Source organism: Hemicordylus capensis, chromosome 17 (genome assembly GCF_027244095.1).
Source record: "Hemicordylus capensis ecotype Gifberg chromosome 17, rHemCap1.1.pri, whole genome shotgun sequence".
Lineage (NCBI taxonomy): Eukaryota > Metazoa > Chordata > Lepidosauria > Squamata > Cordylidae > Hemicordylus > Hemicordylus capensis.
Window position 1 is genome coordinate 9,832,914 of NC_069673.1, and position 19,789 is coordinate 9,852,702.

The 19,789-nt window shown below is 47.3% G+C and overlaps 2 protein-coding genes across 19 annotated transcripts in view; one reads left to right on the forward strand and one right to left on the reverse strand.

Annotated features, from left to right (window-relative positions):
- The window catches only part of DNM1 (dynamin 1), a 155,848-nt gene extending 136,818 nt beyond the window's left edge, over positions 1–19,030 (reverse strand). For 6 of the 13 annotated variants that reach the window (XR_008312799.1, XR_008312800.1, XR_008312798.1 and 3 more), the window contains exon 1: positions 18,593–19,030. Coding sequence is in view for 9 of the 13 variants with exons in the window: in XM_053282411.1 (XP_053138386.1) it covers positions 18,593–18,753 (161 nt within the window). In the remaining 4 variants the exon portion in view is untranslated. The remainder of the gene's footprint in view (positions 1–18,592) is intronic. The other 7 variants (XM_053282414.1, XM_053282416.1, XM_053282415.1 and 4 more) reach the window with 2 other exon arrangements.
- The window catches only part of CIZ1 (CDKN1A interacting zinc finger protein 1), a 156,629-nt gene that overhangs the window by 65,392 nt on the left and 71,448 nt on the right, over positions 1–19,789 (forward strand). For 2 of the 6 annotated variants that reach the window (XM_053282425.1, XM_053282424.1), the window contains exon 4: positions 14,776–14,859. The exons of the other annotated variants lie outside the window; for them this stretch is intronic. The gene's annotated coding sequence lies outside the window, so the exon portion shown is untranslated. The remainder of the gene's footprint in view (positions 1–14,775; positions 14,860–19,789) is intronic. 6 annotated transcript variants of the gene reach the window in all.

Consider the following 19,789-nt stretch of genomic DNA (forward strand, 5'->3'; position numbering starts at 1 on the left):
ACTTCACAGGGTTGCTGTGAGGAGAAACCTAAGTATGTAGTACACCGCTCTGGGCTCCTTGGAGGAAGAGCGGGATATACATGTAAAAATAAAAATAAAATAAAATAAAATAAAAGACACAAGCCTCTGCTAACTTGTCAAAGAGGCACCTTTTAACGTGGTGATTCTCTTTATTTAGCAGGGGGAGAGAAACTGGCCCTATCCACCCCCAGCACAGTACCTCCCGTGGCTGTTGCTGGTGTCTTATCTTACGTTTCTTTTTTTATTGTGAGCCCTTTGGGGACAGGGATCCATCTTATTTATTTATTATTTCTCTGTGTAAAACACCTTGAGCCATTTTTGGAAGGGCGGTATAGAAATCAAATCAAATCAATTTATTTTATTATTATTATTATTATTATTATTATTATTATTATTATTATTATTATTATTATTATTATTATAGACAGAATATCTGTGACTACCAAGTGGGGGGGGAAATAACCAGGGTGTGAAATATTTATTCAGTTCCACTTCATTTGTATTTCCTAGCTTTGTAGTTCAATTCCAGTTCAGACATCGACTTTAAAAAAAAAAGTTCTGTAACTGTTCAGACAGAGACACTTAAAGAGAAGATAATTATATCTTTCTTGCAATGTAACTCATTTATGCCAGGGCATTTTCATGTTTTCTTCATCATCATCTCAAAGGGACCTTCATGCATACAGGCCTCTATGTTGAGATCCTCTATCACTTTTAGGAGTGTGCGCTTCCACTTCCACTGTGCACATGGAACATGAGGGTGTCTGAATTGGGTCCTTGTAACGGATGGCAGGATGCACTGGTCACACATATCCCCCTATATATCCTGGCCTCAGAAGGCAACTGGCTGTATGGAGACCACATATGAGCACTGTAAGATATTCCTCAAGGCTTAGGGGACGGGGCCATTCTGGGAAGAGCACTTGAGGTTCCAAGTTCCCTTCCTAGCATAATCTCCAAGATAGGGCTGAGAGAGATTCCTGCCTGCAACCTTGGAGAAGCCGCTGCCAGTCTGGGTAGACAATACTGAGCTAGATGGACCAAGCGTCTGACTCAGTAGAAGGCAGCTTCCTCTGTTCCTATGCATGTAGTTCCATCTGGCATGCAGATTTCTGAAATTTGTCTGAAACCTTCTATTGAACAGACTACATTTCCCAGCATGCATCAGAGCAAGACAGTATGACAGGATGCACAGTCTTCAACAGGGATCTGGCTGCAGCTCCACTCTCTCCCAACGATGCTGTGACTTGCATCAGCAGTCACCACTAGCAGGGAAAAAGCAAAGGAAAAAACGACACACCAAACTATCCCTTTTTGTGTTCAACACTAAAACCTAATCTTGCAGAGGCAGGCAGAGAGAGCTGATTATTTCAATGTGATTTCCTTCCACGGATAAAAGGACAGCAGACTGCCCTTGCATTTAAGAAGAAAAAAATCACTTTAAGGAAATGGAGCTGGAAGTTATATATGAAGCTTTTACATTTCAGGAGGCTAACCTAAATGCCCTTGGCTGCCTCTTGCCTTTTGCTATTTAAGTGCACTGATCTCCCCTCTGCTTTCACATCCTGGGTTTGTTTCCTGTCTCCAAATAAATTCTGTGCTCAACACAACACAACACATTTGCCCTGGAACTAAAAGACTAAGTGCCGCATCTTCTCTGAATCATTAACTTTCATGCTGAATTCATCATTTTCTTCAATTAGGGACTCAGTCCTAATAAAATACTGAGTAGCTTATATTTCACAATCTGACTGCTTTCATTGGTCCACTGGGGCCAATGCAAAAAACTAATAATAACAACAATAACAATAATAGAATATGTTTACTTCAACCATTTAACTGTCCCTGTTTAGCAGGGACAGTCCTTAACCATACTGAAATCTTTATCCCCATTTTTGCCTTTTGTTTATTTATTTAAATTATATACCGTCTGACTCCAAAGGCTCTAAGCGGTTCACAAAAACAAACCCAACAAAAACAAAATAATATCAAATATCAAAACATCAAAGAAAAAATTTAAAACATTCAGAAATGACTAAAAGCCTGGCTTAATTTGCTCTCTTTCCAGAGTCTTAGAATTTAAACACCCAAGTGGGTCATGAATGCATCTCGTCTCTAGTGCAGATCTGTGTAAGTGATTGTGCATGAACACTAAGGCACCATCCAAGGTACATCTGACCATCATTCCACAGCTGCTGAGGTCTATTTTGAACACTTGATAACCAGTAGTCAAGCAATTAGGTTTTCCCAATATATCATTCACTGGATGAACAAATACCTGGTTTCGAAAGCAGTGGAGGATAAGCTATTTCAAACTAAATCAATAGATACAGCAGGCTGAACACACGTGTCAGTAATGTGGGGAAGGGCCATACTTCAGTGGAAGAGTCCTGCCTACAACCTTGGAGAAGTCACTGCCAGTTGATGTAGACAATACTGAGCTAGATGGACCAATGGTCTGACTCGGTAGAAGGCAGCTTCCTACGTTCTGTGTTCATAAGAGCCAAACCAGGCAGGTCCAGCCCATCCACTAGTCCAGGGCTGCCCAATTTCAGCCCTCCTGCAGATGTTTGTTTGTTTGCTTATTTATTTAATATATTTTTGTACCACCCCAAACTTGCATCTCTGGGTAGTTTACAATTAAAATCATTTAACACATTAAATCAATTAAACAAATAAAATTATTTAAACATTAAAAACATCAACATTAAAATCATTTAAAACCAACAGTAAAAACTGAAACCATAAATCTAATTAAAAATGTTGGCCTACAATTCCCATAATCCTTGACTAACGATCACTGTGGTTGAGGATTATTTATTTATTATTATTTATTTATTCATTGAATTTATATACTGCCTAGTATAAAAATCTCTAGGCGGTTTACAGAATTACCGTAATGGGAGTTGTAGTTCAAAGACATCTTGGGGCCTAAGCTGAGCAGGCCTGCACTAGGCAGACCTAGGCAGTTGCTAAGGGTCCCAATTCTTGGGGGGCGCTACATGCCTCCCTTTCCTTCTCCAAGCAACCACTGACATGCCTGACTTGCCTATTTGCTCTCCTCTCCAGCAGTGCTCCCTCCAAGGCATGCGCATGTGTGCGCACATACAAATTTTTAAATGTCCACTCAGTTAATTTTAGATCCTGCTCAGGTTGAATCAGGAAGGCCCCACTCTGAATGCACATGCGCACACACTGCCTTGATACTGGTGCCCAGAACAAAACTCGTTCTGCACACAGATAATAAAATGTAGAGGGAACACTGCTCCACAGAGCGGGAGTGGGGATAGGGAGAGAAGGAGTGAGCAAGCAAAGCCAAGTTCACCTTGCTCTCTCCCACCCCAGCAAATGAGCAGCTGCACAGCTCAAGCTCAAGTTGGGGCTCCACGCTTCTCGGGGGGTGGGGGGTGACTAAGTCAAACTTTGCCTAGAGCATCAGAAACACCCTGTTTCCATGCAGAAGGCCCCAGGTTCCATCCCCCACATCTGCAGGTAGGATTGGGAAAGGCCCCTGTCTGAAACCCTGGAGAATCACTGCCAATCCTGTAAACAGCAAATAATACTGACCGAGATGGACCAATGTTATGGCTTGGCAGAAGGCAGATCCCATATTCCAAGTGTGTATTAGTAGAGTTGAGGGGGCAGTGATCTTGGGCATGAGAATTGGGGTGTTATAAGCAAGCTCCTGTTTTCATCTATGGAAGGTGGCAGGTGAATTTTACATTGTCTAGAAACAGACCTTGTGAAAAGAGCAAAGAGAAACCTTTTTAAAAGTGGTGATCTCTTATATTTAGCGGGGGAGAGCAACTGGTCCTATCCAACCCCAGCACAGCATCCCACCAGTGGCTGTTGCTGGTAACTGCCTTATGTTTCTTTTTAGATTGTGAGCCCTTTGGAGACAGCGAGCCATCTTATTTGTGCATTATTTATTTCTAGATGTAAACCGCTTTGAGAACTTTGGTGGAAGAGCAGTATATAAATACGTGTTGCTGTAGATACAGGACAATTCCTGGCTTATAGTTGTGGGATTTATTCCTAAAAACCCTGTATTTCAACATAGTATTGAAACCTATATTTCAACATAGTGTTGAAACCTATATTTCAACATAGGGTTAATGCTGAAATATATTGTGAAATATCACAATGAACCCATGAACTGAAAGCCAGCTCAGATGTCCCTCAAATAGCACACCATGTACAAACAACACAGGTGGAATCTGATGCAGCCAAATCCATGAGATTCCCCCATTGGTTAGAGCTGTCCTGATCCACTGCTGTGACACCTTTCTCTTAATCCCATAGTTCCAAGGGTGGGGGTGGGAAGCATAATTGTGTTTTTCCCTCTAGAGCTTCTTCAAGCTCTTCAATGTATTTGTGGCTGTCGACCAAACAGTATAAATGCTGGTTTTCCATCTGATGGAGAAACAGCATTTTGCCAGATATAATTCTGTACTGCAAAAGATAGGTGGACTACATGATCAAGGCTTTTGAAATGTGCTCCCAGGTGGTATAGGGGTCGCAAACGTTTTGCACAATTTCAGTCTGTTTAAAACAGGGATTTTAATCAGCCCATCCTGTACCTGAAGCAGAGCAAGTTAAAAGCAAGAAAGATACAACCTGGATATAACTAGGGCCTCTCCCTTATGTCTAATTTCACTTGATGGTAACTTAACATGGCTGTTACAGCTACCACCAGCTCATCTGGTGGTGACTCAAGGCTGGGCCTTCTCTATAGCCACTTGCTGCCAGTCATTGTAGACCAGGGATTCCCAACGTTGGGTCCCCAGATGTTACTGGACTTCAGCTCCCATAATCCCCAGCCCCAGTGGCCTTTAGTTGGGGATTATGGGAGTCGAAGTCCAATAACATCTGGAGACCCAACGTTGAGAATCCCTGGTGTAGACAATACTGAGTTAGATGGACCAACAGTCTGACTCATTATAAGACAGCTTCCTATGTCCCTGTGCAGAAGGTCCAGGTTCAAAGGCCTGAACCACACCACCACTAGGTACTTGGAGCCTTTCTCTTCTGGTGTTGTCAAAGCCTGGAATTTTATTTCTCTTATATCCTGGGATTATATCACTGTGGTATTTGCAGTGAGAATCAGGCCTTAGAGACATCACTTCCCATGGTGCACATACTTGGTGCACATCCATGGAGGAGAGCTGGTCTTGTGGTAGCAAACATGACTTGTCCCCTTAGCTAAGCAGGGTCCACTCTGGTTGCATATGAAAGGGAGACTACATGTGTGAGCAATGTAAGATCTTCCCCTCAGGGGATGGAGCCGCTCTGGGAAGAGCATCTAGGTTCCCAGTTCCCTCCCTGGCAGCATCTCCAAGACAGGGCTGAGAGAGATTCCTGCCTGCAACCTTGAGAAGCTGCTGCCAGTCTGTGTAGACAATCCTGAGCTAGATGGACCAAGGGTCTGACTCAGTAGATGGCAGCTTCCCATGATCCTATGCACTTCTGTTGTCTCTGGTCAGTCATAGATGGGCAGCTTTTTGAAACACTGCAAACCTCTGCCAAACCTGTAGACACAAACAGCAGCAGGTGACTGCACATCGTGAGAATGATGGGTGCACGACACCACCTTCAACCTACGGGGGAAGACATTATTGTCTGTCTCCAGCCAGGCTTGATGTAGGGAAGATGTTTTAAAATCACATGTTTCCATTTTCAACTCCCCTATCCCCCAAGGCTCAGCCATTTGCTCTCTCTGGACTTGTCTTTCCCGAGGGGCTGGGAAGGGCCATCGCTCAGCGGTAGAGCACATGCATGAAGTCTCAGATCTGGCCCCCAGCAATTCCAGGTAAAAGAATCCCAGGGAGCACCAGGGACAGGAAAGAGTTCTTTCTCCTCCGGAGGCCGCATTAGGTGTGGGAGTGCCTCGATTGGTACGATTCAATATAGTATTCTCTCTCAAAAGGCAGCCCAATTTGGATCAGGGGCATGGAGCAGGGGGCAGGGTGGTGGTGGTGGTGGTGGTTCCTAGAACCTTTCTCCCCTGATGCTGTAGCCCTGATCAATAGCACTGCCTTGAAGCTGCTGTTATTTGTCTGAATCCAAGACAAGGTTTGTTCCATGTTCTTTGATGTTAGAAAGCTTACATTCAGACTCCTCTTCCTTTTGGGTAAATACATATATCACCAACATGTAGCCTTTATTTTTTTAAGGTATACAGGTATAACCTGTATTTTTTTTTTTTTAAAGAAAGGGGTCTTCTTAAATTCAGAGTCATCTTCTATTTGGGTAAATATGGTAATTGCAAAAGGGCAAAATATGCAGGCATAGGGTTTTGGGCCCACAGGTTTACCCCTCTGCAGTTAACAGCACCTTTGGGGGCCAATTTAAGTTGGCAAACTGGCAAGAGGTGCAAAGGGTGAATGCCCTCCCCTCCCACACCCCCATCCCTCCCCTATGCAAATCCTGTGGCTGCTTTTTGCAAAAGAAAAAATATATATCAGGCATTTCAGTCAAGTCCCAGACCCTGTCAAGTCTGGCCCAAGACCTCACAAAGCTGCTGCTGTTACTACCATGGATAGTTATACCCCGCTTTTCGACCAAGTTCTTAAAAGCAGTTTACACAGAAAAACAATAACAAAGATGCTTTCCTGTCCCACAAGGGCTCACAGTCTAAAATCTGACTGCAGCCAGTCAGAGCAGTCAGTACTGAGCTGGCAGGACCAATGGCTGACTTGGTACAAAGAATCTTCAAATATATCCAACCCTTTTTCTTACGTTCTATGCACTTCTTCTATGCACAACAGCTTTCCCTTCTTGTACCCCGACACTAAAAACATAAGGACAAACACGTTTCCAGTACTTTCCTTCCCACCCACTCTTTTTCTACTAAAAGAACTCTACATGCGTCAATCCGTATATGCGACCATCTCAACCACCTAACCAGACATTAAGCCAAATGCGCAGCCGCAGCCTTCGGTGTTCATCAGATGCTGCTTCTCCCTCAGCTTCATCCCACGCCTGCAGTGGACTTTATCACCATAATCTGGTGTTGCAAGCACCATGCTGAGCCCTCGGCAGTCAGTGCACGCATGCGCATACACACACACACACACACACACACACACACACAAGCCCCCTGGACATCTGTTATTATAAATATAGGCTTTGCATTGTTGAGTAATCCATTAACAGGAGAGTAAGTGATACTGGGAGAATAATTAGCAGCAACTAGTGGTGACTCCATTATACTCTGAAGGAGAACATATAATGATTTGTGCGCTAAGAAATTTTTTAAAAAACTGCTTTGCATTCAGTTGCCTCCCTGGGTGGAGACAACGAAACAAGAGCTAGTTTATACTAGTTGGGCAGAATTGTTAATGCTTTCTATCATGCAGTCCAAATATATCACAAATACAGAAATTGTATAATTGAATGAGAGGAGGAATCATTTCATCATTATGATTGTCATTACAGTCAATGCGATGTAGTGGGTGAAGTATCAGATTAGTACTCAGAAGATGCAAGTTCAAATTCCCGCTCAGCCATAAAACTCATTGGGTGACCCTGGGCCAGTCAGTCTCTCTCCGCCTAGCCTACTTCACAGGGTTGTTGTGAAGACAAAATGAGGAGGAAAAAGTAGTATGTCTACCGCCCTGAGCTCTTTCAAGCATGGGAAGGGGAATCAATACATTGTTGTTATCTGTATGGCACAATCAATGTGCAAAGTATAAGATGCCAGATCCCCGCCTGGAGGGACTTACAGTCTGAAATTCAACATAGGGGAGACAGCCGAGGAAGGGGAGGAAAATGGATTAGTGGGAAAGAATCACAATAACTGAGCAGGAGCCAGAAGACATTGACATTGATGGAACTCAAGTTAGTCGTGCCAGCGCCATGGCAGGGTTGGAGTGGGCCCTGGGACAAAAAGTGAAGATGGGCCCCTGCACCCCGACTTCTTTTTCAGAGAGATATGAGGGGGAGAGCACAGAGCAAGCTGTTACCCAGCTAGTGGCCTCCCCCCTCTCAGGGGCCCAGAGACATTCCGCCCCACCGCCACACTCAATCGTCGTTGTGCCTCTGAGTCACGCCTTATGACTCCAGATCCTACCTACTGAAGTTGCATGAAGCTTAGTTGCAAGCCAGTATGAGGGCCATGGGGCTAAACCCCATATGCAGGAAGCTTGGCTGTTGTTTTCCCATGAAAGAAAAGGGAAGAAATTATGCTCCACCTGAAATGCCACACGCACGGAATCGTTTCAGCACTTGGTTCGGCTCAACACCTAAACTGGCCCTTGCACAGGTTCTAAAGGAAACTGCCTTATGCATCAGACCATTCGTCCACCCAGCTCAGTACTGTCTACACTGGTTATCAGGCAGGAGTCTTTCCTAGCCCAGCTTGGAGGAGAGGCTGTCAGGGACCGAACCTGCAACCTTCTGCATGCAATACGGCTGCTTTTCCCTAGCTACGGTCCTTTCCCAAAGGTGAAGACACGCTGCTCAGAGAACACACAAGCGCTAAGATAAGCTAGTGCTCCACTCCCCATGAGGATTTCCTGTCATCCTTTAGTTCTTGATCTCAAATAGCATTTCTGAGATAGAATGCTACTGTTTAGTGGCAGTCCCAGAGACTGATTATGGACATATCTACACGGAAGCTGAAGTATCCCAGTGTGCCGGCACCTTCCCTATACCCTCCAGTGTTTCACCACAGAGAACAGGGACAGCCTTCTGTGTCTGGAGTGTGCCCCTCTTTTCACACCACGGAGCGCTGCCTGAGATGGCGGGGGTGGCGGCAGCAATTACACATCGCTGCTCATTTAGGAACATCCGACGCAGCCTTCTGCTATTGAGCTGGTCAATTTCTTCGTCTTGCTCAGCAGGCAGCGGCTTTCCAGAGTTTCAGGCAGGAGCCTTTCTCCCCATTAACTAGCTATGCGGGTGGCCGAGCCTGGGACCTTGGCGTCCTGTCACAGAGTTGAAGCCTTTCCTGTTTTCAGGAAGCCTCGGAAGATATTGTAAGCTTCTCAGGGCGGGGGGCTCTTTTTGCTAAGGGCAAAAAATAAAAATTTACAAAATCCCAAAAGGATATATGAAGCTCAGGGGCACAGCAAGGTTGAACTGGATCCTAGAACAACAACAAAAATGATGGAGGGTGGGCCCTTCCAGCCCCACCCCCTGCCCCTGCTGTCTTCTTTGGAGGGGCAAGTCCAGGAGGGAGAATGCGAAGAGCAAGCTGGAGCTCCCTCCTTCTAGAGCACACAGACATTTCCCCATAGGAAGCTGCCATATACTGAGTCAGACCCTTGGTCCATCTAGCTCAGGATTGTCTACACAGACTGGCAGTGGCTTCTCCAAGGACACAGGCAGAATCGCTCTCAGCCCTATCTTGAAGATGCTGCCAGGGAGAGAACTTGGAACCTTCTGCTCTTCCCAGAGCAGCTGCATCCCTTAAGGGGGAATCTCTTACAATGTTCACACATCAAGTCTCCCATTCAAATGCAACCAGGGTGGACCCTGCTTAGCTAAGGGGACAGCCATGCTTGCTTCCACAAGACCAGCTCTCCTCTCCCCCACATCACCACCTTGTTCAATTACAGCTATGCCCCAATGAAACTGCCTTCTACTGGGTCAAACCATTGGTCCATCTAGCTTAGTAGTATCTGCAGTGACTGGCAGGGACTCTCTTGGGTTTCAGAGAGGGGTGTCTTTCCCAGCCCTACCTGGAGATACTGCCAGGGACTAAACCTGGGACCTTCAGCATTTACCCTGCAACACCCCAGTCTGCACCAGCCTCTGAAGCAGCCAATCGTGATACGCAGTATTCATTCATTATCTAATACGCATTATACCTGGCTGACACAATCATTCAAACCTAGGTTGAATGTGGGTTCCTGACATTCGTGCGATTATGTGAACCCATGCCAAGGTGGTTTATGGCCTGTGGTGAATCTGAGATTCCCAGCGTGGTGTGGGTTCAAACAATCACGCTAATGCCGGTAACCCACATTAAGCCTCAGATCAGTTATTAGGGAGAGGGAAGAACGAAAGGAAAGTAGTACAGTATACTGGCATTTTGTGTCTATCAGCATGTTTTAGACTGAGTCAAGATGCAGCTTCTAAAGAACTGGTGGCGGTGGCGGGAGATGATGAGGGTGGTGGTGAAGCTGCTTAGAAGTGTTTGCTTGAACTGCCCTCCCTTATACTTTGCCAGGGGGGAAGCAATGGTCCCTATTCATCCCATATTTTTCAATGGCTGTTTGCTGGTGCTTCCATTGTGACTTAAAAAAATTAAAATCATGAGCCCATTTGGGACAAGGAACTAACGTTTAATTTCTTTTACTATGTAAACCGCTTTGAGAGGTTGTTGTTGTTGAATAGTATATAAATATTCAAAATAACAAAAATGTCATAAAGTGGTCATGCAGGAAAAGGGTCTCTCACTGGCTGAGCGGCTCTGATTCTTGAGAAGGTGTTGGGCTCTCCTTCGCTGAAGGCTTTCAAAGAGACTGGACAGGCATCCAAGCAGGGATGCTGCAGCCATTTCCTGAACTGAGCAAGGGGCTGGAATAGAAGACCTCCAAGGTCCCTTCCAACTCGAACGTACTGTGATTCAAGGGGCAGAGCAAGCAGAAGGCCTAGGGAAGGAGTGACTCCAGGGGCTGTGAAAAGATTGCCAAACCTCCAGGACTAGCCTGGAGAATTTCCAGCATCAATTTGATTCTGTTAAACACAGTCCTGGAGATTTGAATGCCGACATCTACAAATCCACTTTCCTGTTCACCAGTGGCAAATGCCTCCAGCCCTCTGGTGAGCAGGACATCCAGCCCCACACAGGTCTCCTCACCAGAGGTCACATGTCCACCAGTGTTCCCTCTAACAAGGATTTTCAGATGTTATTCGCCACAACTCCCAGCATCCCCAGGCTGCAACAGCCTTTGGATGGGGATTATGGGAGTTGTAGTCAACAACATCTGGGAATTCCTGTTAGAGGGAACACTGACGTCCACCCCTATTTTTGAGCAGGTAAGAAGCAGCAGGAATCCTTTCTGAGCAGCTGGGGAGTGCTCCCCCTGCTTCTTACCACCTCCATCTCCCAGGGCAAGTGACAGAAGACCTGCTTCGTACCTAAGCCCTGTGCCAGAAAAGGATTTGTGGCAAGAGAGAGGATTGGTGGCAACCACCAATAACGGCTAGCTAGTGAGCGGAGCCTACATTTACATAAGAACATAAGAACATTCCTGCTGGATCAGGCCCAAGGCCCATCTAGTCCAACATCCTGTTTCTCACTGTGATCCATCAGATGCCTCTGAGAAGCCCACAGGCAGAGGGCGAGGGCATGCCCTCTCTTGCTTTGCTTTTCTTGCTTTGCTTTTCTGCAACTGGTATTTAGAGGCATCTTACCTCTGAGGCTGGAGGTAGCCTATAGCACGCCAACTAGTAACCATTGATATACCTGTCCTCCATTAATCTAAGCCCTTCTTAAAGCCACCCAGGCTGCTGGCTGTCACCACATCTTGTGGCAGAGAATTCCATAAGCTAATTCCATATGCATTGTGTGAGAAAGTACTTCTTTTTGTCAGTCCTAAATTTGTGGGACAGGCCACCAATCCACCAGTTTTGAAGGATATGAAAAATACTGGGGTCGGGGGAGGAGGAAGGCGGAATTTCAATAGCTTCAATCCGAGTTGGCATCCTTGGCCTAGGGTAGGGGCAGCCGGCGGGACTGAGGCAGCTGCAGATCTGGGGAAGAGGCAGGTCTTAGGAAAGTGGAACTGGACAGGATGTAGTCCAATGGAGCTGGTCTTGTGGTAGCAAACATAACTTCTCCCTATAGCTAAGCAGGGTCTGCCCTGGTTGCATCTGAATGGGAGACTTGATGTGTGAGCACTGGAAAATATTCCCCTCAGGGGATGGAGCCGCTCTGGGAAGAGCAAAAGGTTCCAAGTTCCCTCCCTGGCAGCATCTCCAAGATAGGGCTGAGAAAGATTCCTGCCTGCAACCTTGGAGAAGCCGCTGCCAGTCTGTGAAGATAATACTGAGCTAGATGGACCAAGGGTCTGACTCAGTATATGGCAGCTTACTGTTTCCTATGTTTCCATGATGGCAAGACCAGTAGAAAGAGCCAGAGAAGCAAATTGGAAGGCAGACTAGGCCAGGGCCCGCAAGAGGTGAGGATGACCAAAGTCCCCCTATTGATTGGAAGTACCTGGCCAAATCTTTGGCTGCAGGCCTCTAGGAAAGATTACTAAGCACTCTGCAAATTAAACATTTTTTTAAAGCAGTACTGGGGTGGGTGGGTGGATGGTATAGGCTGAAGCTGCTGGCTGCAGCCTCTCCAGAGGGACTGGAGGCACTGCAGAAGCTCCTTGCTTCTTTTCTTCTCGCCCAAGTTGCCGGCAAAACAAGTGGGTGACCAGGCACACTGCCCTGGCAGTCAGTGCCAAAGGAACACAGTTATAGCGGAGGAAATACACAGAAGATTGGACTGTACCACAGGGATATATGGGAAAGGGGAAACGTGTGTGGGACCATTGCTGCGAGATGAAAAAGACACAAAGCCCAGCTATATTACACATGGACATTTTATTTCAGTATAATTGTATGTAGCTATATACCTATATCTATATATGAAGCACACTTGCACGGCAATCTAAATTCTGTTGGCAATGAAAACCAGCAATAATGATAGAAATCAGTCACTGACGATTGCATGGGCTGGTTTTTACTGTAACAGTCGGTGTGGGCTTGCTCGATTGTGGCAGGAATAGTCTCTGAATATTGGTTTGCACCATGCCCTTTGGAGTCATGGGGCTTGAAGGGGTGAGAAGATTAAATCCCAGCAAACACATCCCCTTTGCACAGCCCAACCCCTGATCCAGCACACACAGATTAGCCCACAATGTCCTGCAAAGCAAAGAACAGGAGCAAACCAGGTATCAGAGACAGAATGGGTAGCTCAAGATGACTCAAGTAAGCAAGGCAACGTGCATTTAATACAAAGCAATACCCACAGTCACTGGGCAAATGGCTAAGAGTGCAAAATGCTAGACCTTGCACATGAAGCAAAACCCAGCTGTAATATCTTCCCCCAGGGAGAGTGTCATCGGCTCCAAGGGTTCCAAACATAAACCTGATTCACATTTGTTTGACTTCTGGGGCTCACAACCAAGTTGCCTGTCACCATGGGGCTCAAATTGGGAGCCTGGGGTGGGCCAAGCACTGGCTCCTTGCACTCCTCGGGCTGCGGTCAGAGGAGACTACTAAATGCAGTGTGAGTCATAGTTCCAGCATCTGAGCCCAGAATCCTGGCTATGGGAATCAGGTGATCTCAGACAGCCAATCCTATGCTACTGCTTGTTACAAAGCTTCTACATGTCTCCTCAACCTGGGCAACTTCTTGTTGAATCCCTAAATATTGCTGGACTCCAACCTCCATCATCCCCAGCCACAATGGCCTTTGATCATTGTATCTGGGGATGATGGGAGTTGAAGTCCAGAAATATCTGGGGACACAAGGTTGGGAACCCCCAAGGTAGACCATTAGGCTCTCTCCTTCTCCGCCTAATCAAAATGGAGTGCCTGACAGTTCTTTGAAGTGGCTAAGGATCTTTAAGAAAAAAAGAACTCTTGCAAAATTATACTCTCACCCTTTCCCCCAAGATTTTTGTGTGTGGGGCGGGAGAGGGGGAGTGAGATGGGACAGTTAAACCAATTGCAATTCAGTTTCAAATGTTGAGTCAGTCTGATCTGGACTTCAAACACACCAGATCATTATCCCTCTGCTAGTCGATGTATGACAACATGTGTGTTGAAGAGCAAAATGTTTGGGAAACAAAACAATCTGCTTTTGTAACCAACTCCTGACCTTACTTGTGATATATGCAAAGGAAGTTATTTCCTACCCCTCTGCTCAAAGGAATAAAAAACAAACACACACCATCAAACCAGTCAGAACCAGATTTTAACCAAGCTAGTATTTAGCCAGGATGCAAAAATATGGCTCATCAGTATGATGGCAACACAGTTTTCTTGCACTAAATAAATGCAAAGGGATGCATAATTGTATAGCTGCACCCATCTTCGAGATTAATTGCTGTGTAATATCAACAGCTAAGTGACAGGCAATGCCATTGTTAAGAGAAAGACACCAGGGTTAGTGTTTTTTTTTCCACCAATCTTCTAAGCCAGTCAGCCTCTAACAGCAAACAATATAAGTTGGTTATGTAGGAAACAGACTGATAGGAGTTCCAAAAGGATTTCTCCAAACTGGGTAAGTGACTGACAAAATGGCAAATGCGGTTCAATCTAAGCAAATATAAAGTGATGCATATTGGGGCAAAAAAACCCCAACTTCACATATACATTGATAGGGTCTGAGCTATCAGTGACTGACCAGGAGAGAAATCTTGGGGTCTTGGTGGACAGCTCGTTGAAAGTGTCAACTCAGTGGGCGGCAGCTGTAAAAAAGGGCAATTCCATGCTAGGGATCATTAGGAAGGGAATTGAAAATAAAACTGCTAGTGTTATAATGCCCTTATACAAATCTATGGTGCTGCATACAGTTCTGATCACCATATTTTAAGGAGGACATTGTAGATGGGAAAAGGTGCATAAGAGGGCAACCAAGGTGATTGGGGGCCTGGAACACCTTCCTTATGAGGCAAGGCTACAGAAGCTGGGGCTTTTTAGTCTGGAAAAGAAGCAACTGTGGGGAGACATGAGAGAGGTGTATAAAATTGTGCATGGAGTTGAGAGAATGGACAGAGAGAAATGTTTCTCCCTCTCTCACAGAACTAGAACCGGGGTCATCCCATGAAACTGACGGCCAGAAACTGAAGGCGACAAAAGGAAATACTTTCCCACACCGCACATACGGTAATTAATCTATGGAATTATTTGCCATGGGATATGGTGATGGCCACTAGCTTGGATGGCTTTAAAAGGGGCTTAGACAAATTCATTAAGGACAGGTCTATCATTGGCTACTAGTCTGGTGGCTGTGGGCCACCTCCAACTTCAGAGGCAAGATGCCTCTAAATACCAGTTGCAGAGGAGCAGCAGCAAGAAAGAGGGCATGCCCTCACCTCTTGCCTGTGGGCTTCTTAGGGCATCTGATGGGCCACTGTGTGAAACAAGATGCTGGATTAGAGAGGTCTTGGGCCTGATCCAGCAAGGCTGTTCTTATGTTCTTTGTTAGGTACATAGAACACTGCCTTAGACCAAGTTAGGCCATTGGTCCATCTTACTCACTATTACTGGCATCTCCAAGATAGGGCTGAGGGAGATTCCTGTCTGCAACCTTGGAGAAGCCATTGCCAGTCTGTAGCTCATATAGACAATACTGAGCCAGATGGACCAAAGGCCTGACTCAATATAAGGCTGCTTCCTATGTTTATATCTACAAGGATATGCAGCAGATTTCCAAGGTTTCAGGCTGGAGATTGGAGTTTCTCCCAGCCCTACCTGGATGGTGCCAGGGAGTGAGCCTAGGACCTTCTGTATGCAATCATACAAATGTTCTACCAATGAGCTTCAGCCCTATTCCCTAAGGGGAATATCTTACAGCGTTCCCATGTAGTCACCCATCCAAATGCAAACCCAGGCAGACCTTGCTTAGCAGAGGGGACAGTTTATGCTACCACAGGACCAACTCTCCTCCCTTGTTTCTTTTGACATCTTAACTAACTTCCCCTCAACTAGTTCCCTAAAGGTTTAATTCTCTCTTTGTCCCTTTGATCAACAGTCCTGTTTGTAACCCCTTGTCCATCTGTGTCACTTACACACACACACTTGAGGAATGCAACCTGCTCTCATGGAGACAACCAAAGGCAACAACCCTCATCAGCTCTCCTGGGGAAAAGACCATCAGAAGGCAACAGGACCCTGCAATCCATTCACTTGCCCTCCATTGGACAGTTTAGCTCTAAAACAAACAAGGAAAATCCTCAGTGACTGAATGCATCCCACTTTCTCTTTGCCAAGAGTTTATAAGGAGCACAAGGCAACCCTTGACTCTCCTCAAGAGATTATCCAGCCCGGGTTCCTGAGTACACCTTTGCCTCCTACATCATTGCAGCCATCACACTATAGAACTTCCATACCCCTTGAATTACTCTGACTCTTAGCATTCAAAATTCAAAGCGACACACTAGCAATTTCTTCTTGCAAGAGATATTTTATTTTTCTGAACTGGAAGGCTCCATAAAAGATGCCCCTCAGCCTAGTGCACCGCAGAAGAGACTTTACAAGTCCCTAATGCTCCTTGCTGTAATATTTTGGATCAGACCACACAGTTGTCTCACAAATATCTAGATGCCCTTTTTCTGCACCTGTTCAGTTGATCTGATGACAATTGTATTTTGAAGAGTGTGGAAATCCCTGCCACCATCATTATTCGTTGTGGACATTTAGACAAACTGGCAGGGACCACTAATTGATCATCCATTGTCTGCACACACACACACACACACACACACACAAAGCCTCAGGCTCCTTCAGGTCTAATATGGGTAGATTTTCCATCCAATCAACAGCTCCTTGGATTTCTGCTGTTTCAGTCCCTCCCCGCAGAAACAGCAGAGCCATCTTCCTCTACACGTAACAGTACAGCCCTACAGCTTCAACTGAACCTCCACACTCAAACCTGCCTGATCCTAGGTGGAATTCAACAGCCACGAAGGCTATTGGGCAGATCTGGTCCCGGATGGAGCTCTGGGTGGCCATTTTAGATCGTTCCAAACATGCCAGCGTTGGAAACGGCGCAGAAACCAGGGAAGAGGAGAATGAAGGAGGTGGCAAAAATACATTTTGTAGGCCAAGCTACCATGTAATTCTTCTCATCAGAGAATCACCCCTTAGTCCAATTGAAGTGCATTCCCTGCACGGCTTCCTACGGGGATCACAGCAAAGTGGAAGCATGCTACAGACTTTCTCCAGGAACTCTGTGTGTGTGTGTGCTCATACAGGCCATCTCTACCAAACATCTGCAGCTTGCAGAGGCTGCTAAAGATTGATTTGAAGGTCACATGAAGGGAAACCACCAGCATCGCCACCAGTTTGCTACTGTACAATGTGAGCACCTGTAAGGCTGAGCTGCCTAGCCAAGGAGCACTGAATGCCCTTTGTTGTTGTTGTTGTTTTTAAATTCTTCACCTGGCATCACCCAAGCAGAACAGAGGAGGATATCCAGGTAATGCTGAATTGCATTGGTACCTGGCATCTCCATCTTTTGGTTGCTGGGCAGCAGGTCCTCTGTGGAGCCAAGCAAAATCGGAAGCAGGGGACATGCCATGTTCACAGCCCGGCCTTTCCTGCCACTTCACCTTGCAGGCTTGTGCCTCCTAAACAGCGAACACACAACCTCGTCTTGGGGGAATTGTTCTTAAAGAGCATCTTGGTGGCGGCGAACGTGCTTTGCATCAGTAAGAATTCCCCACCTGGACCGCATTCACGTATGATCCGCAGAACTGCTACAACGCCTAATTTCCCCTCCTCTTAGGCACAATGCTAAGCTGACTGTAGAAAAACACACCCGATGCTTACATGGCATCTCGCTCGGGTTGTGCAAGAGGAAGGGCAGGGGCCGATGCCCACGTTTGCGAAGCTCCACAGGAGGAAACGGGGGCCGATATTTCTCTAGCCTCCTGAGATTATATAACATATGGAAGCTCTGTCTGAGCTTTGCACGGCGGCTCTTGGCCATCCAAGACCGCTGAGCTCTCCCTTCCACCCCTCCTTGAAGCCCTGTCCTCTTCCTCGGCTTAGAATCTCCAGCTCCCCACACCCACCCACCCACCCCCTACAGCAATTGTCCTCCGGCAAGAGAGAATGAGGGCGGGGTGGGGGGGAAGAGGAGGAGGAGGATTCCCCCTCCCAGCCTTGCTCAGTCCCAGGAGCATTTCTGCCTTCCTGCCTTTCCCTTTCCCCTCCCAAATAAATCAACGCTTTAGGATTAAGCCCGTTAAATCTCCTCCTGTGATGTGGACAGCTCGGCTGTGCCTCCTCCAGCCCTTCCCCACCTCGACAAATGGCTCCTTTTGTGCTAGGAGGTTATTCGCAAACCCCACCCCCCCACCCCGCATTTGAGCCGCATCCGCTTTGCTCACCTCCAAGCCCCCCTTCTCCTAAATGTGGGGGGATAACAGACCCCCTTTATTCCAGCCTAGACCTCAGCCTGCAACGGTCAGAGGTTAGCCTCGGATCCCCCCCCCCCACACACACACACCCCAAGGCAACCCGAGAATGGACATCCCCTGGGAGAGGGCGGCCCGGGCTGAAGGTGACAGCTTGTGGAATGTCACCTGTCAATCACAGAGGCTCCTGCTTCTTCTGCAAGGCGAGCCTAGCCCGAGACTGGGGTCTGCAGTGGGGAGGAAGGCGCGGGCGGGGCGGAGGGGGGAGAGGAAATGGGAGGCTTTCTGCTCCCAAGTCCTGGGAAGCTGAAGCCGCGATTGCAAATTGCCATTGACTAACGGGGAGGAAATTGACCATCCCGCAGCAGCCGCCGCCTCGGAGATCTGCAATCCCGGGCGCCCCGAGGGTCCCGGCCAGGGGCGATCGCGGCCGGAGGGGAGCCTGGGAAAGCAGTACGGAGATCCCCGGGTCTTACCTTCCGACGAAGTTCTCCAAGACCGAGCTCTTTCCCGCGCTCTGCCCCCCGACCACGGCGATCTGGGGCAGGTCGAGGTTGGCATTCTGGCCGATGGCGGAGAAGGCATCCTGGAGCCGGTTGACCAGCGGGATGAGATCTTCCATCCCTCGGTTGCCCATGGCTGCAGCGGCGGCGGCGGCGGCTCCGCCTGGGCTCTCACCTCCGCAGCTGGCAAGGCTCTTCTTTCGCGGGGTCGGGCCCCTCAAGTCCTCATCGGCGGGGGGAAGGCTCCTGCTGCCCGCCTACCCAGCCCGGAGAAGCGGAGGGCCGGGGCTGCTCTGCCCTCCCTTGCCTCGCTCCCCGCGCGCCAGCTAAGCCAGGCTGCGGGCTGCTGCTGCTGCTGCCTCTCTCTGCTGCAGCACCGCTGCCTACCGCAACTGCCGGCCGGAGCGCCGTTAGCCACGTGGTTCCTTCCTAGCCGGATTGAGAGCGCGTCTGCCCTCACCCGCCGCTAGGGGGCGCGCAGAGCAGTCACCCGCTCCGGTTGAAGTGGGTCTTCTTGGGTCTTGTAGTTCGCGGAGAGGGCTGTGTGCTTGCTTTATTCTACCCCAGTCCTTGATGGAATTCCTGCCCATGTCAGAAGGCAAGGCTTCGCTCTAGGGGCGCTCCCTTTGAGGAACAGGCAGCGCTCGAGCAAACAGACCCACAGCGCTGCTGAAACAGGTTCATGTCGATGAACCCTAGCATATAGCATCTCTCCCGCGGCTGTCGCTGGTGTCGTGTGAGTGTGTGTGATGCTATGTAAACTACTTTTGCTATTTAAACGGCTTTGGTATCTTTTGTTGTTGTTGTTGTTGAAAATTAGTATATACATATTTTCAGTACAGTATACAAATAGTTTTAATAACAATACTTCCCGTGCTATATTCAGGCACACAATCAATTAAGTATAGGCTAACTTCCAGATTACACACACACACACACACACACACACACACACATTTTCTTTCTTCCTTCCCCACTGTAGCCCTGTATTTATACCCCTGCCAAGGACCTGTCTACATCCCATTTAATAAACCTGTATATTACCACAATAGCACCAGTGTGGAGCTTGAAAGTCACCTGGGCTGAGCAGACACTTTCTTCATTCAAATGTTGGAAGGTCTGGATCACAGCTCATCACTGTTTCCGTGACACCTGTAGAAATGGGAAGGC